This window comes from Aphis gossypii, chromosome 1, assembly GCF_020184175.1.
Source record: "Aphis gossypii isolate Hap1 chromosome 1, ASM2018417v2, whole genome shotgun sequence".
Classification (NCBI taxonomy): domain Eukaryota; kingdom Metazoa; phylum Arthropoda; class Insecta; order Hemiptera; family Aphididae; genus Aphis; species Aphis gossypii.
The window spans coordinates 17,410,786-17,436,968 of NC_065530.1; the positions used below are offsets into that span (position 1 = coordinate 17,410,786).

Consider the following 26,183-nt stretch of genomic DNA (forward strand, 5'->3'; position numbering starts at 1 on the left):
GAAAATAAAATTAGCGATTCTGTTGTCACACTAATTTATATAATAGGTACTTACTAATATTTTTCTCGTTCGAATAACCCGCCGACAAAAGTTGGTCACACTGCACCGCGGCGTCTACCTCGGACGGCTCACTGTGTTTACATTCGATTTTTTTCCTCCTGTCTATTATTTTAATCAACATTTCTGACTTTTTGCAGCAGGCAGCAGTGCCAGCCAGCATATCTGCATTCTGCATATCGCGAGACGCGAAGCGTTACCTTAGGATCTCCATTAACTTAGATTATTGATACTAAATTCCGGTCGTCGACTCGTAGAGACAGACCATAATATTCTACTATATAATCTGTATAATATCATAATAATTTGTTATCAAGTACAATTTTCTGTGCCGTCGAATACTTTCTTACCAGAAAAAAAAAATTGTAACGTTTGCTCGCTGAACAAGTTCACCAGCCATTAACATTGATGTCTCCTTCGTTCCACGTATCTTTATAAATGTAAGTTACAAAATTGAATTTTAACCATAATATAGTACAGTATACTAAATTTGTAGATTGTAGCTTGTAGGTAGTATACCCGTTTTTTTTTATTGCATTGTTGGCAAAAATTTTTTTTTTTCGATTATTCCAAAGACATATTTATAAACATCATGATCTATAGTTTATTTCTACGTTAGCTGGCTTGATTTTTGTTTTGTAGTATTATCTTGAAGTTATTAATTGTTTTTGAGGTATCCAATGGTGGTTTGACAATGTCTTGTACTAAGATGAGGGTCCTGTATACAGTTAGGGCGCACATATCCATTTTTATTTAATAGGAATAGGATTTTGTAAGTTACAAAAAGAAACCAGTTATGTTTTTGTTTTTGTGTTAGCTTGTTGTGTAGAAAACATGCAGAATCAAGAGCATTTGCTACAAGAGATTGAGGGCATTGATGATTACTGGGGTCCGACATTTCGAGCCATATACGATCAAGATGACGACAGCCGCAAATTCATTGACACTTTGGACAACCGCATCAAGCAATATGACAAGGAAATTGAACGTATGTGCAATTTCTATTATCAAGGCTTCATAGATTCCATTAGAGAATTGCAGCAAGTGGAAAATCAAGCATCTAAATTGAAAAAACAAGTTGTTCAACTTAATTCAAATGTACAAACCATTGTTGCTGAAGTCACAAATGCTGGCGAAGAGTTGGTTAAAGCTAGACAAGTGGAGAATAATATTCAAATGGCTATCAATAGCTTATCTTTATGTTTGCCTGCACTTTCTTCTTACAGTAAATTACAAAAGCAAATGGCTGACAAACGCTATTATCCTGCCTTGAAAACACTAGAACAACTTGAACAATTGTATTTGCCACAAGTATCTCACTATAAATTTTTTAGACAAATGATAGAAAAAATTCCTAAACTTAGAGAAAATATCAAAGAGTCATCCATGTCAGATTTAAATTGTTTTTTAGAAACCATAAGAAAATTTTCTTCCAAAGTTGGTGAAGCTGCAATGAAACATAGTGTTGAACAACAAAACTTTGATTTTGGCTTAACTAAATTAAAGAAAAAAAAAGATTCACCCGAAGATAATTCTGACGATGAAGATTCATTGAGTGCACAAGATCTTATTGATTTTTCTCCTGTATATCGTTGTCTTCATATTTGTACTGTATTGTCTTCGCGAGACACCTTTGATGCCTATTATAGGCAACAAAGAAGAGAACAAGCACTTTTAACTCTACATCCTCCTAACAATATGCATGAATCTATTGCAAGCTATTGTTATTATTTACAATGCATTGTAGGATTTTTTGTTGTAGAAGATCATGTATTAAACACTGGTAATGGACTGTTGACAAGACCTTATTTGGAAGATCTGTGGAAAATGGCTTCTGATAAGGTAGTAAGCATAATGAGAACAAATACTGCTTACTGTACTGATGCAAATTTACTCTTAAGAATTAAAGATTTAATTATGGTATTTTGCATAACTCTTAGAAGTTATGGATATCCTGTTAAGAATTATATGGAATTACTACATGAAATACAAGAACATTACAATGAAATACTTATGCAAAAATGGGTTCAAGTATTTAGGGATATTTTATATAGAGAAACTTTTTGTCATCTTGAGGTTGAAAATCAAGATCAATATGATAATGTTGTACGAACTTTTCCATATCAAGATGATCAATTAGAATCCTCTGCATTTCCTAGGAAATTTCCATTTTCTTCAATGGTTCCTAGTGTTTATGACCAAGTAAAACAGTTTATATTTGCTTGTCTTAAGTTTTCAAATGACTTAAATTTTAGTGAAGGTGAAGTAGATGAAATGGTTCAAAAATCTACCAAATTGCTATTATCTCGAACTTTTAGTGGATGCCTATCTTCTGCATTTCATCAACCACGACTTGGACTCTTACAAGTAATACAGATTATTGTTGACACTGGATATTTGGAAAAATCATCAAAATCAATTCAACAATTTGTATCTGAAGCAACTGGATCTACTGGTGGCACTGTTGGTGATGATGCAGGCATAACATTGGGTGTGGCCAGAAGTGATGCTGAACATCACATGTATGACAAGATGAAATTAAAGTTGAATGAATTTTTAGATTTAGAAGATTATGATTGGATGTTAGTTGAACCAACTGGTCAAGCTTCTTCATTTGTCACTGATTTAATAAATTTCCTTAGAGTTGTTTTTAATGCATTAAGAAATCTTACTGAAGAAGTGTCTGTTCATGTGTGTCAAGTAGCATTTGAACACATATCTAAGTCTATATTAAATTTATTACTCAGTGATGATATTAAACAATTATCTATGGGTGCCTTAAACCAATTGAATCTAGATGTTATACAATGTGAATTGTTTGCTGCATCAGAGCCTGTTGGGAAGACTGATGAACCAGATTTTTCTCAATATTTTGCACCGTTGAGACAACTTTTGGACTTACTCCTGAGCTGGGACTGGTCAACATATTTTCACGATTATGGTCAAGAAACATCAAAATATTCTCATGTTAAACCAACTACAGCAATTATTGTTTTAGAAAAATTAAAAGAAGCTGATAAAAAAAGTGTATTTTCGGTATTAAAGAAAAGTGAAAGAGATAAAAAAAAATTATTAGAAACTGTTTTAAAACAGTTAAAGCAATTGGCAATAACTGTTCAACAATAGTGATTTACATTATATTTATGTATTTTAATACATTGTTTATGAATTATATCTATTTAAACCAAATACTTATTAAATAAAACCCACCGCCTAACATTAGGGTTTATTATATATTTTAATCATACTAAATTATAAAAGACATTTATAGTGTAATTCTACTTAGTTAATATTATTTAATAATTAATATACCAACAAACATATTTTTGAAATATTTAGCTTATTGAATTTAATATTTATTTATTTTTATTTATTTAATTATAAATGGTTATTTTTAATTGTTAACTAAAATTTAGAAAATTTGTTTTTATTTTATTTATGAAAATCTAAAGATTCTAAAGCCAGTTAATTGTTTATTAAATACTATGATGTAAGTTTTTGAAGTATGTAGTCATTTTGAACAGAAATAAGATATAATAGATATTTATTTATGCATATTTTGTAATTTTTTTTTTGCAAAACTTGAATGTTGGTATTCCTTGTTTAAAATTCTGTTTTTTCACCATTTATATGGTTGTATGTTCATGACATTTATAAATAATAGATATTGTAATAATACTAATAAAAGTTAATATACCATTTTGATGTATTATACAATCTATACTTCGGTTTAATATTTAATAGGTACTAGGTACATTTTATTTTTCATTCATTTGAAATAACCTACATATAAACTCAGAACTACCCTGACAATAAAAAAAAGTTATAATTTTAGTACTTATTGTATGTGTATATATATAATTAGATAATAAAACGGAAAGTATATTTGTATACTGTTACAATTTAAAATAGTTAAGTTTTTTCCACATTATAATTTTGTTAAAGGTTATGATGTCAAGTAACGAAGACTATTTTACATTGGATGAAATAAACAATGCACTGGAGTTACTGGACAAAGATGAAATTTCTTCAAGAAAACGTTTGGAAACGTTTACTAATCAATGGCCCACTGTCATAAAGGAGGTTGACTCTGTCTCTAAAAAATTTAGTTCCTTAATATCAATTAAAGAAAATTTATCTCAAATTCAAATTAGAATTCACGATTCTTCTAAACTAGCAGAGGATATATCGTCCAAAGTCCGACAGTTAGACAAAATACGTGGACGTGTATCAGAATGCCAAAAACGAGTTCAAGATTTATTAGACCTACAGTTATGTAGCGAAGGTGTTCAGATTGCAATGAAAAACGATGAATTAGAACAAGCCGCTGGACATATACATCGCTATTTGTCAATCGACCAAACAAAATTACAGCGCACAGCAGACGATATGGCTCAAGATTGTTCAATGATTACAAATGCTCTTAAACACTTGCAGGAAGCTTTAGAGCTCCTTCAGGACACCGTATCTAAAAGGTTTGAGCACGCGTCTTTGGTCCAAGACACGAATTCTATAGAAAGGTACTTTAAAATATTTCCACTACTCGGAATGCACGAAGTGGGTTTGGAAAAATTTGTCGACTACTTGGGGCGGTTATTAAAAGTGTCGACGGACCGAAATTTAAAAAATGTCATGGACACACCATTGTCAAGCAACCGTGCCAGCGTTATTTTCGCGGACGGGCTGACATTTATTTTCGAGGAAGTAGCCAAGACGATCGAGGTTCATCAGCCGTTGATCGAGACCCACTACGGTCCCGAGTACGTTTTGAAGTTCTTGTCGCATTTGCAAATGCACTGCGACACGTTCAGCGACATCATGCTGCGGACGTTTCTCAAGACGCGCAAGATCAAAGAACTGCTGAAGACCATGTGGGACGAATCGGACGCGGGCGCCGCGGTGAAGCCCGACTCCAAGGACATTGATCTGCTCGTGGAGGAGATCGTGATGATCCTGGCGCGGTACGATCTGTACGAGCAGTTCGTGTGCAAGCGGACGGTGAACGCGGACAGCGCGGAACCGAAATCGCGGACCGTCAAAACCGTGCTGGACAACAGCCGGCTGTGCTGTTGCATACAGGAGATGATGGGCAAGTACCTGGAGTTGGAGCGGTACTACATGGAGGAGAGCATCAGGAAGGCGGTGCTGATGGACACGATCGAAGGCGACGGCGGGGACGCGGCGCTCACGTCGAGCATGGTGGACGACGTGTTCTTCATCGTGCGCAAGTGCGTGATGCGCTCGCTGCGGTCCGGCAGCCTGGACGTGCTGTGCGCCGTCATCAACAACGCGGTCAACGCCCTGGAGGCGGACCTGTGCGCGGTGTTCGCGCAGGTGCTGGGCGCCGGTTACCCGGGGTCCGGTTACTTCAACCGGTTCACGCCCGACCTGGACAAGGTGCGGCGGACGTTCCTGGCGGCGCTGAACAGCACCGAGGTGGCGGTCGAGTACTCCAAGTCGCTGTCGCAAGCGTTCCGGGACGAGGTGCCGGCCAGGCTGCGCGGCTGTCACGCGGAGAAGCTGGACAGCTGCCTGCACGACTTCGGCCGGGTGAACGCGTCCCTGGTGGCGGCCAACCGGACCGGGTTCAGGCAGCTGCAGAGCTCGCTGGTCGAGCCCAAGACGCTGGGGTGGATGGAACCGTTCTACGAGCAGAACTTCACGCTCGACGAACCGGAATTCGCGCAGACCGTGGCCGACAACCCGTTCGTGGTGGCGCTGGTGCGGAACATCGACGTCACGCTGGCCGAGTTCCGCGCCCGGCTGACGCCCAACAACTACAACATGCTGGTGGTGGCCGTGGCCGCGGAGACGGCCGCGCAGCTGGAGCGGGCCGTGATGAAGACCGAGTTCAACCGGCTGGGCGGCATGGCGCTGGACAAGGTGGTCCGGACGCTGATCAACTACTTCGGCGGGGCCAGCGCCTGGCCGGTTCGCGAGAAGTTCGCCAGGCTGGTGCAGGTCACCACCGTGCTCAACCTGGAACGGGCGTCCGATCTGAACGAGTTCTCCAACCCGGACAGTGGCATGCGGTTCTCGTGGAAGCTGACGCCCGACTGCATACGGCAGATACTCAGGCTCCGGGCGGACTTTCGGGAAGACGAAATCCGAAAAGTTCAACTTTGAGACCGTGCAGCCCCGCGACCTTTACGAGGCTTCCGATTGAAACCCATCACCATTTCCGGTGTGACGACCTAATGAGTAATTAAAATAAAATAAAAATTATTTACCTATCTACGTTATAACCGAAGCCTACGTTACATATAATATTATATAGGTACTGGCATACCGCACTTGTGTTAATGTCGGAAAAGAAGGTATATATATATAGGTACTATAACTTGTTTATTTATTATTATTATTATGTGTCTGTCGGCCCCGTAACGCCGTTTTTTTTGTAATAATGGGGAGTTTTTTTTTTTTTTTAATTCAATTTGTGCAGTCGGGTAGTACCTATTGTCAGGTTCCCTATATAAAAAACGCCATCGTATTATTATTGTATAAAATACCCATGTTTGTATTGCGAATGTACTAGTAATATTATTATATTATTATTGGATTTAAAATAAGCACTATTTATACCTACTTACTGTATGTTGCTTGTATTTCAAATTTATTTTATACCTATATACATAATTGTTATAGGATTTTGTTTTCCGTTTTTTTTTTTTTTTTTGTTAACGCACGCTTTGTTATGTTTTAATATTTATTACCTATATGTGATTTATTATTTATTGATTTTTATTGATTTAAGAATAAATAGTCAATACATATAATACTTAACGATTGTATTTTATTTGTCAATACAATCTATACTTTCTATTTTCAGTTTTTTTAAATAAATATACGCTGCATAGGTTTTAAACTCGTTTAACGACGTACATAGGTAGTAAAATTAAAAAAGGTTTAACAAATTAAATTATTTATTAGTGTTATTATCAGTTGAAAATAAAAATGCTTTTAAAAAACTATTATGATAATTAGTATTTTCAAACAATATGTCTGTATAAAAGATATAATTTTCCTGGTAAGTACTGAAATGTTATATTTTACACTGGTTATATATACAACAAGATACTTGTTTTCAGTTTTTCAATCTAAAAACCGATTATAAATTTACTTTATTTCACAGTTTAGGGTACAAAACATTAAATTTTCTTAATGTATAATAAAAATAAAAAAACTAACAACCTAATTCAACAGAGTATATTTTTAATTTTGTAAAAGTAAATATTATTTTTTAATTAAACATGTACAAACTTTAGATTTTGATTAATACTACAAGTAAAATAATTGAAACAACTGTGTGTTGTATACAATATATAGATTTAAATAACTTACATAAGAATTAATGCGACCAAATTAATCAGTTGAAAAAACAAATCGACCCTCTCGAATTAAGAAGAAAATACATTTATTTTCGTGGTTGTGTTTTTTCTACATATAAACGACATCTCACTTTGTCGCGTGAGTTTTTTCTATTCGCATTCTCCCCAGAGAAATTTATAATTCAAAAGGTTCGGTCATTGAACTGACAGCCCCTCCCGTTACTACTTTGAACGAAATGCTTTTCAGTGATGTACAATTTTCCATTGTCAGTTTATGCGCGCATCGTCATGTGCAACCCTTTGCGCGTAAACGACCCTGCCACCGCGCTCGTGTTCAGCTCGTTTGACCGACAGCGACAAAATGTTGCAGCCGTCGTGTGTACTCACCTATTAACCTACCCATTGTACATATTATAGGTATTACACCACACGCTTTGTCGTCTCGGGGGAGAATGTATAGATGTATACAGCCTTTGCCACAGAACAGATCGTTGTTGTGCAACACTATTATATACCTACGCCTTAGGATTTAGAGCATTTTCCTTTATATTGTAAGCATCAGACCTATATAATATTATGTTATATGTCTAAATAATACGCATCAATATTTTGTGTGCATGCTATACGTAGGTATATAAATGTATAATAATTAACAGACGCAAGATAACGAGACACATCCGTTATTATTAGTTATTATATTTTTTATGTATTGTTATAGTCGTTTGTTATATTACGTAGGTATTTGAGTTTATTTATTATTATTGTTGTTGTTGTTTTTTTTTTCAATATTTTATTTAGCTTTTTTTCTCGCATGACACGTGTTTTTATATGTTGGAAGAACGTTTCGTTTTGATTTGTATCGTCTTGTCGAAACTTTGAAATCCCAGTAGGTATATTGTTGCATTATAATATAAAGTGATGACGGGAATATTATTATACTGGACGATGGACGATGTGATGTATGACAGGTGGTATACCAGGTGTCTGCAGAACAGTGATGCAGCGGGGCCCAGCCCAATTGAGTTCCGTGTCAGACCTGTACGTTAGCGACGAAATATCGGTGCTGCTTGAAGAGATCCACGACCTGGAACCAAAGGGCAACATCGCTCCCATCGACGACGAACAAGAGTTCGAGATCAACGGCAGTCAGACGGGGGGCTCTTGGTTGGAAGTCACCAACAGCATGGCGGGCACTCCGGGATCGTGGGATTCGCACGCCAACTACAAACATCAGGAGGCGTCCAGGGCCAGATACAACGGAGTGGTGTTACACTACGACAAAAGGCCAATGAAGACACCGTCGGGCGTCATCCGAGTTCTACTGTTGGTGAGTATCGCCTTATGTTCTGCTTATATGTAGGGTATAAAATTGGTCGAGAAATCCCGACTCATTGTTTTTAAATGGACAAGTAAATAATATATGCCTACTTCACACATTTTCCTATTCGAACAAAAATTCCGAAAATACAAAAAATTATTCAATTCACTAAATTAAATTACCTAATTTAAATATAATATATTTTATTTAATTTTACATTATTCGTTATACATACTTACCTACAATAATACTATTGTTGTATAAAAAAATTTGTCTGAATGTAAAAAAAAAAAGTTTGAACTTTTCGTCCGGGAATCGCGTTACGCATACCGACCACTCTAATCGTGACGTATCTTTTTTCAGGTCACATGTGTTTTGTGCATGTTTTGCCTGTGCTTTGCCGGCACTTCCAGATTGGCGTTGTTCATGTTGCCAATGCTTAATCGGATACGGTTCATACTGTTCGTCACGTTATTCAATTTTCTAGTCACCGGAGCCATACTATTTTTGGACGTCACACACACCGTATACTTATTTCCGTTCAATTGGGGAAAATTGGTAAGTACTAATCTGATATCATGGGGCGTATACCAGCAATAACAATAATAATAATATGTTCGTTACTTTAACTGAATGTTTTTTTTTTTTTTTTATTTCACTAGAATGTACTGTTCTATGTCATGATGACCATATTGTGTCTCACGAGCTCCTCGTTGGTCCTTCATCAAGTATATTCATTTCACGAGTTTTACACATGGGTACCGCGTGCTACGCGTCATCAATTGCTTGCTGCTGCAGTAAGTAATTTAAAATCGCATTATTGAAACCCAATATTAAATTGTGTGTTATTTTTTCACCCCCTAACCAGGTTTTAGGTTATTTGTGTGCACTGGAGACGTTATTGCTGGCCTTGCTGAGTCGCTGTGATGGTTTGGGTGGCCTGCATTACCGCCAAGTCAAAGATGATATGACAAGTCCGCCTAATACATTGGCTCTGCGTCAAAGAGTTCCACCACCACCCACAGTAGTGTATTCACCATCACCGTCTCCATCATTTTGCTTACGATCCATCAACCCCAAGTCATAATCACTGGTATCCAACATAACACCTATGAAACAAATATTTCACCCAGAAACTTATAAAAGTTAAGACTAGAAACTACTGTACATTCCAAGTCTTAAAATATATACATAATATATATTGTGGTTTTGTGTGTGGAATTTTATTGCGACCAATTTAAAGTAATATTAAGTTATAAAAGTCTCCCCAGAAATACTTCATATATTTTTGTACTGATAAAACGTCTTCTACTTGTTTGTTTTTTTTTTTTTTTATATTAATGTATTTTCAGATTTTTACATTTTTTAATTCACACATTTGTTGTTAATTATTACAAACAAAAATTTTTGGTTTATCAATCAGTATATTCATTTGACCAAATTAATATTTTTTAGATATTTGGTTTTCATTAAACGTGTGTATTTTTACTTTCTATTTACTTTCCATGTATTCTCATCTTCAATATATTTATGTTGTTAAAGTATAAGTTTCTTATTACTGGCCGTCCATTTAAAATAGATAATTGTGCGCTTTACACTGCTACTAAATAAAAAGCAATAGTGCTTTTCAACATCTAAGATTATTTCTATGTCTTAATCATTAAAAATAAAAAAGATTTCAATATTATTATTTATTATAATATTATATTATTCTCTAACAAAATTTTGCTTTTTATGTATTCAAAAAATTTAATATCTTAACTGAAAAAGTATTTCTTTCTTAATTATTTTTAAATAGGCTTAAGTGTGTTAACAACCTTGGATATGCATACTCATTATCTATTTTATCAAGTATTTTAATTGAACCCTAATGATCAAACTACCAAATTAAACTGAAATCATCTTATAACAATGGGAAAATTAATGTTATTTTACAAAATTCAATGTACTCTTGTTACTTACTAGAAACCAAAGTTCCCGAAATTTTGTCATATCATTATATAGCTAAAATATTATGTGGTCTGAAATAAACTAGTTAAAAAAAAATATAGGTATTCATATTTTAAGATACATTACACATTTTTATTTTTATTATCACTTAAATAATTATATAACTATTGACATAGCCGATACTTCATTGTTTTTAAATGTTTAACTTATTACTAATAGTGTGATTTAATGATGTATAGGGACAAATGTTAGTTGGTGCTTACCGTCTTATATATTATCAGTTCACTATTGTCACTTTACACTTTGCTCAACAATCTGTGGCAAGAGCATAGTATTTTTACTACAAATGTAACCCTGTATTACCATAATCGTTAATCTACAGTATTAGGTTGTAAAGTACAAAATTATTTTAACACATTAGTTATATCACTAATATAATAGCCTTGTTTACGATGCATGTGACACAAATTGAAAACAAAGAAGTGTAATTGTAATAATAATTATTAGAAACTATTATATTTAGTATAACATTTTTACATAAAATCTGTATAACGGATATGCAATTTGAGCATCATATTTATTGTAAGCAATGCCCTTGTTGTGTATAATATAATACATATGGGATGTTTGAAATGAACCTATCTATTTATTTATTTTTTGTCAAAATGTCTTATATAATAGTATTTATAAGCTATTTGTCTTTTTTTTTCAACTAATACTATTCAATAATTTGTAATTAATAAAATTTCTGTAACTAAATGTGATTAATTTGCATATTTTAAGTGATAGATTAATTTTTTTAGGTATACACTAGTGTTACCGTCCTTAGTATTAATTGTGTAATAATGAAAATATATTTATCAAAGTATTTTTATATGACGGTTACTATAATATATTATTGAAGGTACAATTTAATTGTCGTACATATAAGTGATGGTTGGTTGTGAAGGAAATAGTATGTTGAATGGGTATTAATAATAATTAATTAATTTATGCAGTTTATAAAAAATATAACTTTCATCTGAATGTAAATTATATTTAAGTTAAATAGTTACATTCTTGACTTAAGACAAGCCATATTCCACATTACACTTTATTATATGATAATACTTTTTATGTTGAAAATATGATTAGTTTTAAGTTAAGTTTTAGTATGTTAACCATTCCTTTTCAGACCTTGTTAATTTTGCACATTTTTTTATTTTCACATAATTAATCATAATTGTATGTTGTGAGATTTTTTTTTTTCAAACCAATAACATTTTTGCTATGAATTTCTTTTTATATAATATTATCAACACTAAATATTTAAATAAGAATTCTAAAAATAATAAATAAATATATTTATTTCATATATTATTATTAAAAAAAAAATCACAAATTTCAATGATTATTATTTAATATAAAAATTGGTTTTTAATTTATACACTTTTAATAATATAATTTAAATATTTATCATTTATATACAAATATATTATAATGTATACAATAGCTTTATTAGCTGCTTAAATTAACCAAATAAAAAACAATATATATGTATACATATCTGATATTTAATATTATTGCTCCTATCTATTTCGGTTGGCTTTAAATCTACTAACGGGTCTTGTATTTTCTTCTTTATCATCAGTTTCATTATCTAGACATGTATCAGATACTCTTTCCACAATATCATCTATTTCCGTAAGAATTATCTAAAATAGCAAAATATACATAATTAATGATTATTGGTATTCATGAAGTAGTTTTGTATTGAGTTTCATAAGTGTAATTTTATATATACATATGAGATGCTGAAATAGCAACTTTTTGCATTTACGAAAAAAGTAAATGACATCAAAATAATCAAAAATATTTAGCATTTAACATTTAGCTTGCTCAGTGTGGCCTATTATACAATGTATTTGTTTATTATGTAATATTTTGTAAATAGTTATAATAATGTTATACAAATGGTAAACCAATTTTTAAAATAATTAAGAATATTGCCTAGAGCACAATATAGGCTTAGTGTTACAACTTTAAAGTGAATTATAAGAATGACTCAGAAGTTAAAAGATTAAAAAGTACATTTTTAGCATTTTAATACCAAACTTAATACAAAAAATAGTACTGGGAATTTTTAAATATGTAAAATAAAATTGCTAACATTTTTCTGATAGATTATAGAATATAGTAGTAAGTCTGACTATAGAGTCATATCTTATTATAGAATGAGATATGACAAATTCAATAATTGCAACACAATGAGTCTGATAAAAATTTTAAAAATAACCAAATTCTTGGAATTTAATGGATTAAATTGTCTGATGTCATTAATGATAATATCAAATAATGTACCTACTATTTGAACATCAAAATACATATTTCCGTTTGCATATTTATATCCTTCATAGGAGTTATATTGTTTATTTTTTTTATTATAAAAAAATATGTCTATAAATATCACTAAAAAACATAAATTAGCAAAATAAAATTCTTATAAGACATCAATAAAGTGTAAAACAAACTTGTATTTTACTTATGAATTCTGGTTATGAGCATTTTAAAATTGTAATACTGCACATTAGGATGTTATAACTCACTTTAAAATTTCAATTGAATATGGGTACAAAATTCCCAAGATAATACTAACTACCCAAAATAACACAAATCAAACCATAAATGCAAGTATAATGTTCTCTTGTAATTGTGTATGTAAGAACTTGATTTATTTCATGAGTATATATTATATTTTCTTATTTTTATTGTTAAAAAATTGAATAAAATAATATAAAATATTATTATACACACTTCTGGTTTTATAGATTCAGTGGTTTCTTCTCTTCGACGAATGAAATGTTCTCCAGGCCTTGGTACAAATTCTTTAATTTGAACATCACTATTAAATGATACTTGTTTTTTGTTCTTTTTTTTTAAGGATCTAGTAGTTTCGGGTATATCATTAGTGAAAACAATTTCTAATTTACTATCTTCATCTTCATCTTCATCATCATCTTCATCATCATCATCATCATCATCTTCATCATCTTCATCATCTTCTTCATCGTCATCTTCATCATCCCCATCCTCGTCATCATCATCCATATCATCGTCTTCCCTATAACGGATTTTAATTAAATATTCAAAAATAGGTAAAAAAATTATTTAATTATTAATACAAAAATGAATTAAGACAAACCCATTCATAATTGAATAATGTATTTTAGATGCAGTAAACAATGTTGGTCTATTCAATCCACCAAGTTTATCGTCAAACCCTACTGATTTAAATTCTTCTAATATTTTTTTACGTTGCTCTAATTCTTGTTGATGTTTTTCTTCAGCTAAACGTTTCTTATATTCTTTTACCTTTTGCTTATGTATTTCTGGTGTATAAATATATACATATATATATAATATTGATATAACAATTTTATTTTTAGACAATACTTTACCATTCCAAGCTGCTTCTTCTGCTTCATCATAGGGTTCATTTATTTCTACTAACTGTTCTGAAACATTAACAACTTCCTGTCTAGCAGAAATATTATCCATGAACAATTCTTTTTCTTTTCTTAAATTTTCAAGCATATTATCACACCCTAAAAAAATTATAAATTTGAATAAAATTTTTTTTTTTTTTATAAATAAAACATACTATCGAGTTGCCTTTTGCAAGCAGCTTGAGCATCATAAGCACTTTGTTTAGTGAAAACTTCATTGTATCTAATAAATACCTCATTAGTATTACATAATTGCGCACGTACAAACACTTTTGGTCCAAGTGGCATCAATATTGGAACAGACAACTGTTTAGGAAATTGTTCTAAACATTCATATAATTCTTCATATTCTTTTTTGAAATTTTTCCATTTTTGCTCTAATGAAAAATTTAATTCTAATGCCTAAACAATAAACATATAATTAAAATTTCAATGGTATGATTTTGATTTTTCTAAAATATTTCATTTATCATTAAAAACATTAATATACTATTATATGTATTATTTAGTTATTGAACTTTAGATATAAAATGATAATTACTGCTTGAAATGAACCTTTGTAAATAAGTTCATTTTCACAATGACTTTTTTATGAGATTGCTACATAATAATGTTAACATTAAAAATGGAATGGTGCAAAGAGTCTATTTAAAATACACTTATAAGTTATAGATACAGCAAGCTAGATAACATATTAATTTAAAATAAATATAGGTAGTTATTAAAATAAAAATATACTAATTAACATTCTATTTATACTGTTATTATAGTATCAATTTTTTAATATATTAGTAAAATATGATAAAAAAAAAAACAATTATTATTAAGAAGTGTAAAATGATAAATAAAACACCAGTCCTACTTCATATAAATTAATCAAATATTTCAGAATAAATATAAAATTAAACAAATTAAAAATGATACCTAAAAATATATTAAATAATTCTCGAGATAATTCTTTAGAACAAAAACTTTATTCATATTTATTTGTATATCAATAAATGAAGCCTGATATTAAATTAATGTATACTCCAATTCTAATGTAATGCCATTATATTAATACTTAAGTGGCTAGGTAGTTATATACTTAGATTTTATTTTAAGTGTCATAAAAATACATATTTTATAAAAATTAAAACTAAAGACTAAAACAGTTATTATAGTCTCATCATTATCAGACTTTTTTATAGCTTAATTTATTATAAACAATTCATAGTTGGACATAACTTGATAAAATAATCATTGGTAGAATGAATCTAAATTTGTGTGTAAATGTATAATATACCCATTCTTCTACTAACGCTAATTGAAATAAAATTGAAAAATGATGTTTACACAAAACAAAATTCAAAAAATTCAGTATCGAGTACAACTCAATTTATACTATCATATAAATTTATTAATAAGCCTAAAAGAAAATTGTTGAGCTATTTCAAAGAGTAAAGACTGGGCTCATTGAGTAGTAGCTGATATATATAATATAAATCAGTACAATACAAACTGCCTGTGAACATATTACTAGCAATCATTGGTGCAATTATATTATAAATTATAATTATTGCATTATAAAAATATTATTAAATTAGTGGCATGAAAAGGATTTTGATTGAGAGCAGGTGATAATTTGTCAAACAGGAAAGCCTAATTATAAATAAGTTTTGTATGCTATATTGGTATGTATATAAAACATTTTAGACCTATTGCAACCTTCATCAAAATTGCAAATTTTAATACATGATTAGCTTGGCAAGGTCTTACGTTCATTAATAGGATTTTTAAATTTTTTTAAAAAGTTGAAGTGTTCCAGCAACGCCACTGAATTATATTTATAATAATACGAGCATTCGGTTGCCGGGCCACTGCTCACCTCTGCGTTGAATTTCTGAACCAAGGGGACGCCGTGCAGCTGTTGTTCGGACGACGGCGACGTCATGGTGCACTGGATTTCTGAAGACAAATTCGTATGGATGGTTATTCGGTTCCTCGGAGTACGGACAGACGTGAATTAAGGACTCGTAAGAGCGAACGACTACATTAGCAGTACAGCTGCCGCAGCACTAAAGCAAGCGGTGTACAGGCGTACAGCTGCTGCTACTGCTGCTCGGGAATCGGGACTTCGCGAGACCAAACATAGCTAACACGTGAGTCGTGACCGATAAGGACACGAGTCGTGTGGACACTGATAAGTCGATTAGTGATAACGGTAAACGGCTGAGCGCCATGCGCGATGGCGCCAATCGGCAATCGGGTCCGACCTGCGTTCGGAAGGAAGCCGCATCGTATTTCTGATTTCGCAGTCCGCCCGCCCGCCCACGTCCAATTCACAAGTACTACGGCGTACGACTACGAATTCGTTTCGCTGTCCGATACGGTTCAGTCAACAAATTTATTGCACAGGTAACTTTGCCAATGATCATAATATTAATCTCAACACTCGACCAACTACGACGTCAACAACAACAACATACAACAGCCATTGAGCCATAGCGTTGAGTGTTGACTGTCGATCGACTCGATCGTTTCTGCGATAGTGAATAATAAATAATAATATTATGTTTTGGCGAACCCGACTTACGTCATTGGGAGGTGAGGATAACGACAGGTAGACGAGCGCGGGACCATTGAACCTGTGCGGTCACTGGTCAGTTGCACGATACGACAGCGTGTACCTATTTGTCTGTGTATGTTGTTTACCGACGCCGCTCCGTATATAACGATTTTTTACTCGTTCCCAAAATCCCAAACGTTGTCGTCTTGTGGTTTGTACAATTGTACAGTAACTTCGCAAATTCATTGTGTCCTCGTGTGTGTGTGTGTGTGTGTTAAACTCGTCACCTATTTCGTTTATTACTGCGAAATTGAAATCCACTCAACCGCGGTACTTATACCCTGGTGGTTTGGTAGTAGCGACGTTTATCGGTGCAGATAGCACACGTCCGTGCGGAATACTTTCATAATTACTAATTTTGTACTTTTCTGGTTTCTTACGACCGCGTGGTTTTTGAGAGTATTGTCTTCTTTCAGCTCTTTTTTTTCAATTGAATTACCTTATATCAGTTATATCGTCTTGAATCATTTTGTTTCAAATATTTTATTTATTTACGTTTTCATTTACGATACCAGTAAACAAGCAACCAGTATCCGATATAATATCAATTATCAATTAACAATATCGATTCCCGCGTGTACCTTACCAGCTGTACAGTTTTGTTTGTGTTTGCAGAATTCATCTCGCACAATTTTCTTCGAGTGTTTCCGTGTGATCATATTTTATTATATTAGGTATCACGACGAAAATGGTACGACAGAACTCGAGGCTATTGGTGGTCTGTGGCCCGTCCGGCTCCGGTAAGTCGACGCTGTTGCGCAAGCTTTTCGACGAGTACCCCGACAAGTTTGGCTTCTCGGTATCGCACACTACCCGATCTCCGCGGCGTTTTGAGGTGGATGGCCAACACTATCATTTCACCACCAAGGACCAAATGCAAGCATCTATTGATCGTGGAGATTTCCTTGAGCATGCCGTCTTTTCCAACCACATGTATGGTACTAGGTAAGATTGTCTTTTTTCTGTATTTTTCAATGCATCCTCATTATACGTGTTTTATTGTTTTACTTTGTGATATTAGCCTTCAAGCGGTACAAAACGTTCAAAAATCTGGCAAGATATGTGTTCTTGATATTGACATGCAAGGAGTTATTCAAATCAAAAAGATTGCCTCTCTGAAACCAGTCAGTGTGTTTGTTAAACCTCCCAGTATTGGTGAACTCGAAATACGATTGCGCAGACGGAATTCAGAGTCTGAGGATAATTTACGAGCTAGATTGAATGTTGCACAACAAGAAATTAATTACGGTCAGTACATTTAAAAGCTTTGATATATAACTACACATTTAACTCAACATATTTGTCATACATTTTTCTAGGAGAAACGCCTGGAAACTTTGATTGTATTATAATTAACGAGTCTTTAGATAAAGCATACAATGCTTTCAAAGAATTTGTTTTAAAGTCTTTTGAAAGTATAGAAAATTAAGTATACAGTTATGGTACCTAAAGTATTCAGTATTCTAAACTCAGTCAGTAGATTTTAGTTATTATAATTTAATTGTAAAATGTTTTTGTTAACTTTATAAAATGTTGTTAAAAAAACATTCTAGAATAATGTTATACTTTCTCTTGTTAAAATAATTTTTAAATATTAATGGGTTTTCAGTTGATATTGAGTTGTATAAAATAATTTAATTTAATTAATAACTAGAGAACATACGTACATACATACATGTATAGTGTATTAGCTATAATGCTAATTTAAAACAATATTAATTAATAACTTCCATATTTTAACTATTAATAATACCATCTTTTATTTTAAAATTCTAATTGATTCTGTCAATGTTAGCTATACAAATAGACTAATGTGATTATTCGTTGCCTTTATTATTTTCTAAGAAAAAGTCCTCATAATATTTGTAATGTTCTATATATATATATATATATATATATATAATAATAATAATTTAATTTTTTATTTAAAAGAAATTTGACTGATGTTGGTTTAGAGGAACTAAATTTTTAATAGAGACTATATAGTGTCTAAAATCCATATTCATTAATAAAAAAAACTTATGGTCTCAATTTTGTACAATCGATAATTATTAATTACTGTCACTAGGATCATATCCTTATTTAATTAAAATGTTAAAACTTCTTTTTATTTGTTCCAATATTAAATTTTTTTAATTTTCTTACAAAACGAATCTGTTTTTTCTTCACGTACATATCACAATTTAAACATTACACAACATACATTTTGTTTCTGACTATATAACATGAATTTTATGTTGTGCCAAAAGAATTTTTTTATTATTATTAATTGAATCAAAATTAAATAAATTGTATCTTAAAAAAAAGAATATATTTGAAATGTTTTAATGCCTGTAGTTCAACTTTAATTTAAATTGATCTTATTATCATAAGATAATATAATTTTTAATTAACCAAAAATAGAATTTCTCGTTCAAAATAGAAACAGTAAAAATATCTAAATTAAAAATGTTATGGTTGTATCTGATTTATGAATGAGACTGGTATAATATATATTTTTATACAATGTGTGTTATAATATGATATTTTAAATGATGCAAAGAATACGTTTTTGAGATCCAATTAACTAATAAAAAAGTAATTGCATTTGTATTTATGGTTTCTTATGTAGTCTCCAAAATTAAGATGCTTGTTTACAATTTATATTCTTATAGATATACATACTGTTGGCTTTGTTTTTGTGTGGTTACTTAATATATATATATATTAATGTTAATGAATAAAATAGTTATGTATACTCTATTCAAAATGAAATGAGACCTGGGCAACCAACTTGTACGCATAAGCAAGGCTTTGTCCCGAAGCACCAAACCATTGGTTGATAAGGTAGAGGAGTGTCTGACTATTGTGAATGAAAATTGATCGCTGCCGAGGTCTCATATCATTTTAAATATAGTATAATTATTTACTACAATATAGTATTAAGATTTTAATTTGTAAAAAAATACTAGGTGATAAATACTTTATTAAAGAAGATAATACAACTTACCAAAATGTAAATTGTTTTTTTGCATGTATTATTAGTTTTTTTTTTTAGAATACATTTATATTTAACCAATGTAAAGTTGATATTGTATCATTTAAAAATGATATTTTGGATAATAGTATTAAGTATACAGTATAAAACTTAAACTTTGAGTAAATAAATAATGTCTTCTAGTTATGTTTAATTGAACTATTTTAACTCGCATCATTATTTTTAAGTTGAAATAAAAAATTTTAAGTGAATATTACATTTAGTTTATAGCCCATCAATCGTGTATACTATAATACCTGTCTAATATTAAATATGTATAAACCAGGCTATTAATTATTTAAGTAGGCTAGTATTAATTATTATTGTCAACATATAGGTATATTTGTTAGATTTAATTTATTTTTTTACCTCAATTATACACAAAATAATTTGTTCTTAGTTAATCTAAAATATATATTGTTTACTGCTATTAAAATACAATTTTTTGTTGTGAATTTTAATTTTTCATAATTTATACATATGTATACATATAAATTCATGCTAATCATATTTTATTATTCCAGACAACATAAAAATTAGTAATTTTTATCAAATCGTCGAGAGGTGTTCATTAAGTCTGGTTTTTCTATATCATATGACAAATTATTATCCATTATTCTAAAATCTGGGGAAGTTGTTCTGCTATACATATAAGTTTATTTTGAGTGAACTTAATTGTGTATGTCAGGTGTGTACACAAGATGGGATTCTTAGGCGTTCAACCCCCTCCCTCTACCACCGTCATTTAGATTTAAATTATAAAAATTAGTGTTTAAAAGTAGTGATATTTTAAATAACCCCATAATTAAACATATATAAACTTTTTGTTAGGTTAAATTATAAGTATGAAGTTGTATAACATAAACTTCCCCAAAAGGTTTTTGATGAATGCATCTGGTATAGGTCACTATAGTAATAAATAAAAAACATATACACATTAGTAGGCTTAGATAGATAGCTTATAGAACTTAACACAATACTCCAAATAATTCTATCCTAGCTACCTAGTAGGAATGCCTTAATTAAATTGTAAATATATTTTAAAAAGATAATAACATAATGGTAATAAATGTCTTCCATTTGAATTCAATGATAAATAATTTCATACGAAACATAATTCTAATCCGAGACAGTCCTTTTTTAAAGGTATTTCATAAACTTATGTATGTAACTTATTAATATATTAGGTTGAACTGATTTTTGTCAAATATATATCATTTAAAACTAAAAATTCTCATAAAACATTCTAAAAACAAAAAAAAACTTAATCGTCTTTATATAATTTAAAAAATGATATATCATGAGTACCTATTGATTTAATTTGCATTATACTCTATTAAAAATGCAGTTTTTGAACAACTATCGAAACCTAAATTAATCATTTCCATTTCCCATCAATTGTTCCAAAGGGATAATTTTATCCCTAGGTACCTTTTTTTAAATGGCGGACAATTTCTCCCAGACTGTTTTTGGGGTAATAGGATATTTTCCCCCCAATATATTTTCGATGCAGACATTTTCCCCTCATTTTTTTTTTTAAGTTAACTATTTAATAATTTAAATAATCGAATAAATAATTTTTTTTTTTCAAAAATATAATCAATTATATGATAATTGCCTATTATAGTAAATGTATGTTTTTGATCAATTCTTTGATAATTTTTATTTCAAATACTCGAAACAGTAAAATAATAGTAATTTAAAAGATTGTCTAAATAAATAATAATAGTACTAGCATATTGTATTATTGCTTATTAGCTAGTAACATTGAAATCTAAAATTGTATCTAAAACCAAATCAATTGCTGGGTTGTCAAAAACTATCTCAATTATTTGATTTAGACTATTTTAAAATAAGATTCTTCTACAATTTTATTTCGTCACGAGCGATGTTTTTTACAAAATATATAATTTTTACATCGAAATTTTTTAGACTATATTTTATTATTATAAATATTTTTTAACCTATTAATTATTATAGTTATATATTTTTTTTACGTTTTATTATTTAATCTTTATTATATTTATGAAAAAAATAATTTTTAAAAAACGAGCTGAAAATGTCCTACTTTGCCAAAAACAGCCGGGGTAGAAATTGTTCGGTTACCCCTTTTTTTTGTTTTTGAAATATCATTATTAATTTGCCGCTTTAATTTTGTGTTTGACGTAATATAATTTGGCTACACTGCTTTGCCATTTTATCATGTCATTCATGCGTGGACGCGCCATCACTCGCTCACTCCCACCCTAGACCAAGTGTTAAGTGTTAACCAATTGTGAAATGTGAATTAAGTGTTTAAGTATTTTTGCCGGTGCCGTTGTGGCGTTGACGCATTGTGCCTCTTCGCTTTTATTAGTCTTAATGAATATCAATTGCCTAGAATTTTGACTCCATTATGTATACAATTAACATTTTATCCGGTGTCATTCGTTACCACTTACGAGCCAGTACAGACGCGCCACTTCCAATTCTTTCTACGAAGTACGTTGACGCCGCTTTCGAATTTTCGAAATTTTATCCATTCGCATCGCATCAACGCCCAAGAAATAGCAACGACGGCGTCGTTTGTGAATTCAGTCTGGGTGAGGTCTTTAAAACTTTATCGCTGTTATTACTTTTCAGCTAGTATATTCGTATGATTCACCGTGAACGTGATTGACGACAAGCCGGCATTTATGGATCGTTTACCACCGATGCACGACAAGAAACGCCTCTACGAGAATTTCAACGTTTTTATGCCGGTATGATTTTTTAATGCGAGTTTTGCTTTCAAACAGCACATATGCCCTTGATTTGAATACGTTTTTATAACACATGCCTAAGTTACACAATGCGATTTATTGACTTGACGGTGGGCAGCTACTGGCATCACTGAACGTTTGTACAGTTCCTCAGCTCGCCTCGCCCGATTTCATTACTGCGGACTAATGGCGTGACTGTAGTTCGAGTCACATACAAGCTACTAATTGTGGTGTGAAGGTGAATGGTGAGCAAATGAGTAAAAACAAAAGAGTGTTAAACAACTGAGATACGAGTCAGTGACACTGACCGATAGTTAGGTTTTTAACTTGCTCTGTGTAACCTAGGCATAATACCAATGATTTTAGCACTCCCTAATACACCATTAACATTATAATCTCCAAAATTCAGAAACGCTTTTTTTATGTGGTATTGTTAATCACTAGGTACTGATATTCCATATATATATTATACACATCATACTTATATAACCTCAATTTTAAAAAGTTAACGGTTATAACTGCATTTGACTATTTTCAAAATTCAAAAGTATCTTACTAACTAACTATTAAAATGGTTTAACATTTAATATTATTTACAGAGCTTAACATAATACTCCAAATAATTATATCTTATCGCAAATTTAGATTTTTAATATTATATTGTACTTTCACTGTACTCATGATTTTTAGACTGGATAATTAATACACACTTAGTTATTATGTTACTTAATATGTTTACATCTAATTATTAGTATTTTAAACATTAAGGCTTCGACAAAACTTCATATTTAAAATACCTATCTCTGAATTAATGGAAATTCTAAATGTTGTTGTAGACATTATGTTTTATAGAATATTACAAAACATTCAGAATTTTCTAACGTACAGAGTTATCACACTTATTGAAATAAGTCAGTGCTATGTCTATTATAAGGGAATTTGTTAAAAAGTAGAGTGTGGTTTTTGTATACTTCGCTTTTTAACAAGTTTCTTGATAATTGATGTATTTACACTATCAAACTACCATGAATGAAAGCGGCATTTATTCAAGACCACAAATCTATGGAAATCGGGAAAAATTCATCCAACAAGAATATTTTTATATTTAAGTTGTATATTATAATGGATGAGATGAGAGTGGCATTTATTCAAGACCATCAATCTATGGAAATCGGGGAGTTTTGAATGTTTTGTATTACTAAATAAAAATACAAAACATTCAAAATTCCCTGCTATCCTTAGATACGTTCTACAATCAAAAATTCATCCAACAAGAATATTTTTATATTCAAGTTGTATATTATAATGGATGAGATTAGAATGGCATTTATTCAAGACCAAAAATCTATGGAAATCGGGGCATTTGGACTGTTTTTGTATAACTAAATCAAATTACTAAACAGTCCAAATGACCGCTATCCTTAGGTATATTCTACAATCAAAAATTCATCCAACAAGAATATTTTTATATTTAAGTCGAATATTATAATGGATGAGATGAGAATGGCATTTATTCAAGACAATCTATGGAAATCGGGGAGTTTTGAATGTTTTGTATTACTAAATAAAAATACAAAACATTCAAAATTCCCTGCTATCCTTAGATACGTTCTACAATCAAAAATTCATCCAACAAGAATATTTTTATATTTAAGTTGTATATTATAATGGATGAGATGAGAATGGCATTTATTCAAGACCAAAAATCTATGGAAATCGGGGCATTTGGACTGTTTTTGTATAACTAAATCAAATACTAAACAGTCCAAATGACCGGCTATCCTTAGGTATATTCTACAATCAAAAATTCATCCAACAAGAATATTTTTATATTTAAGTCGAATATTATAATGGATGAGATGAGAATGGCATTTATTCAAGACAATCTATGGAAATCGGGGAGTTTTGAATGTTTTGTATTACTAAATAAAAATACAAAACATTCAAAATTCCCTGCTATCCTTAGATACGTTCTACAATCAAAAATTCATCCAACAAGAATATTTTTATATTTAAGTTGTATATTATAATGGATGAGATGAGAATGGCATTTATTCAAGACCAAAAATCTATGGAAATCGGGGCATTTGGACTGTTTTTGTATAACTAAATCAAATTACTAAACAGTCCAAATGACCGGCTCTCCTTAGGTACATTCTACAATCAAAAATTCATCCAACAAGAATATTTTTATATTTAAGTTGAATATTATAATGGATGAGATGAGAGTGGCATTTATTCAAGACCATCAATCTATGGAAATCGGGGAGTTTTGAATGTTTTGTATTACTAAAAAAAATACAAAACATTCAAAATTCCCTGCTATCCTTAGATACGTTCTACAATCAAAAATTCATCCAACAAGACTATTTTTATATTTAAGTTGAATATTATAATGGATGAGATGAGAATGGCATTTATTCAAGACAATCTATGGAAATCGGGGAGTTTTGAATGTTTTGTATTACTAAATAAAAATACTAAACATTCAAAATTCCCTGCTATCCTTAGATACGTTCTACAATCAAAAATTCATCCAACAAGAATATTTTTATATTCAAGTTGTATATTATAATGGATGAGATTAGAATGGCATTTATTCAAGACCAAAAATCTATGGAAATCGGGGCATTTGGACTGTTTTTGTATAACTAAATCAAATTACTAAACAGTCCAAATGACGGCTATCCTTAGGTATATTCTACAATCAAAAATTCATCCAACAAGAATATTTTTATATTTAAGTCGAATATTATAATGGATGAGATGAGAATGGCATTTATTCAAGACAATCTATGGAAATCGGGGAGTTTTGAATGTTTTGTATTACTAAATAAAAATACAAAACATTCAAAATTCCCTGCTATCCTTAGATACGTTCTACAATCAAAAATTCATCCAACAAGAATATTTTTATATTTAAGTTGTATATTATAATGGATGAGATGAGAATGGCATTTATTCAAGACCAAAAATCTATGGAAATCGGGGCATTTGGACTGTTTTTGTATAACTAAATCAAATTACTAAACAGTCCAAATGACCGGCTCTCCTTAGGTACATTCTACAATCAAAAATTCATCCAACAAGAATATTTTATATTTAAGTTGAATATTATAATGGATGAGATGAGAATGGCACTTATTCAAGACAATCTATGGAAATCGGGGAGTTTTGAATGTTTTGTATTACTAAATAAAAATACAAAACATTCAAAATTCCCTGCTATCCTTAGATACGTTCTACAATCAAAAATTCATCCAACAAGAATATTTTTATATTTAAGTTGAATATTATAATGGATGAGATGAGAATGGCATTTATTCAAGACAATCTATGGAAATCGGGGAGTTTTGAATGTTTTGTATTACTAAATAAAAATACAAAACATTCAAAATTCCCTGCTATCCTTAGATACGTTCTACAATCAAAAATTCATCCAACAAGAATATTTTTATATTTAAGTTGTATATTATAATGGATGAGATGAGAGTGGCATTTATTCAAGACCATCAATCTATGGAAATCGGGGAGTTTTGAATGTTTTGTATTACTAAATAAAAATACAAAACATTCAAAATTCCCTGCTATCCTTAGATACGTTCTACAATCAAAAATTCATCCAACAAGACTATTTTTATATTAAGTTGAATATTATAATGGATGAGATGAGAATGGCA

General features: G+C 31.0%; 5 protein-coding genes across 8 annotated transcripts in view; 4 read left to right on the forward strand and 1 right to left on the reverse strand.

The window, feature by feature from the left end:
* Positions 1-10,833, forward strand: part of LOC114126795 (uncharacterized) — a 198,401-nt gene extending 187,568 nt beyond the window's left edge. Inside the window, exons 1-5 of one of the 2 annotated variants that reach the window (XM_027990812.2) lie at positions 7,311-7,936; positions 8,354-8,712; positions 9,067-9,261; positions 9,366-9,500; positions 9,572-10,833. In XM_027990812.2, coding sequence (XP_027846613.1) covers positions 8,383-8,712; positions 9,067-9,261; positions 9,366-9,500; positions 9,572-9,790 — 879 coding nt within the window. In that variant the 5' untranslated portion in view covers positions 7,311-7,936; positions 8,354-8,382 and the 3' untranslated portion in view covers positions 9,791-10,833. Of the gene's footprint in view, positions 1-7,310; positions 7,937-8,353; positions 8,713-9,066; positions 9,262-9,365; positions 9,501-9,571 lie in introns of those variants that run through there. The other variant, XM_050201605.1, reaches the window with a different exon arrangement.
* On the forward strand, positions 51-3,778 carry LOC114126793 (exocyst complex component 6). The gene is made up of 2 exons (XM_027990808.2): positions 51-497; positions 875-3,778. Exon 2 carries the CDS (start codon positions 892-894, stop codon positions 3,181-3,183), a length of 2,292 nt encoding a protein of 763 aa, XP_027846609.2. The 5' UTR covers positions 51-497; positions 875-891; the 3' UTR covers positions 3,184-3,778.
* Positions 3,846-6,835, forward strand: LOC114126794 (conserved oligomeric Golgi complex subunit 4). The gene has a single exon (XM_027990809.2). It carries the CDS (start codon positions 4,006-4,008, stop codon positions 6,181-6,183), a length of 2,178 nt encoding a protein of 725 aa, XP_027846610.2. The 5' UTR covers positions 3,846-4,005; the 3' UTR covers positions 6,184-6,835.
* A 1,201-nt stretch (positions 10,834-12,034) lies between the features above and the next one.
* On the reverse strand, positions 12,035-16,287 carry LOC114126786 (RNA polymerase II subunit 5-mediating protein homolog). The gene is made up of 6 exons (XM_027990797.2): positions 16,006-16,287; positions 14,294-14,540; positions 14,091-14,237; positions 13,835-14,021; positions 13,447-13,753; positions 12,035-12,347 (listed from the first exon to the last, which is right to left on the reverse strand). The coding sequence occupies exons 1-6, from the start codon at positions 16,069-16,071 to the stop codon at positions 12,222-12,224; spliced, it is 1,080 nt and encodes a 359-aa protein (XP_027846598.2). The 5' UTR covers positions 16,072-16,287; the 3' UTR covers positions 12,035-12,221.
* Positions 16,288-16,380: 93 nt separating this feature from the next.
* Positions 16,381-20,217, forward strand: LOC114126787 (uncharacterized). Of its 3 annotated transcripts, none has more exons than XM_027990801.2 (4): positions 16,381-16,535; positions 17,421-17,691; positions 17,768-17,994; positions 18,066-20,217. In XM_027990801.2, the coding sequence occupies exons 2-4, from the start codon at positions 17,435-17,437 to the stop codon at positions 18,173-18,175; spliced, it is 594 nt and encodes a 197-aa protein (XP_027846602.1). In that variant the 5' UTR covers positions 16,381-16,535; positions 17,421-17,434; the 3' UTR covers positions 18,176-20,217. The 3 variants fall into 3 exon arrangements, with proteins under 3 accessions (XP_027846602.1, XP_027846601.1, XP_027846599.1); XM_027990800.2 differs by having other exon boundaries at positions 16,390-16,535; positions 17,362-17,691; XM_027990798.2 differs by lacking the exon at positions 16,381-16,535 and adding an exon at positions 16,575-16,724.
* The last annotated feature ends 5,966 nt before the right edge of the window (positions 20,218-26,183 follow it).

Excerpts from the sequence above, each read along its gene's own strand:
- LOC114126793 (XM_027990808.2), top strand. The coding sequence starts at position 892 with ATGCAGAATCAAGAGCATTTGCTACAAGAGATTGAGGGCATTGATGAT.
- LOC114126794 (XM_027990809.2), top strand. The coding sequence starts at position 4,006 with ATGATGTCAAGTAACGAAGACTATTTTACATTGGATGAAATAAACAAT.
- LOC114126786 (XM_027990797.2), bottom strand. The coding sequence starts at position 16,071 with ATGACGTCGCCGTCGTCCGAACAACAGCTGCACGGCGTCCCCTTGGTT. Across the intron at positions 14,022-14,090 it reads AGAAGAAGCAGCTTGGAATG|AAATACATAAGCAAAAGGTA; the intron begins GTAAAGTATTGT and ends TTTATACACCAG. Across the intron at positions 12,348-13,446 it reads CTGAATCTATAAAACCAGAA|ATAATTCTTACGGAAATAGA; the intron begins GTGTGTATAATA and ends TTGCTATTTTAG.
- LOC114126787 (XM_027990798.2), top strand. The coding sequence starts at position 16,691 with ATGTTTTGGCGAACCCGACTTACGTCATTGGGAG. Across the intron at positions 17,692-17,767 it reads AACCACATGTATGGTACTAG|CCTTCAAGCGGTACAAAACG; the intron begins GTAAGATTGTCT and ends TTGTGATATTAG. Across the intron at positions 17,995-18,065 it reads ACAACAAGAAATTAATTACG|GAGAAACGCCTGGAAACTTT; the intron begins GTCAGTACATTT and ends ACATTTTTCTAG.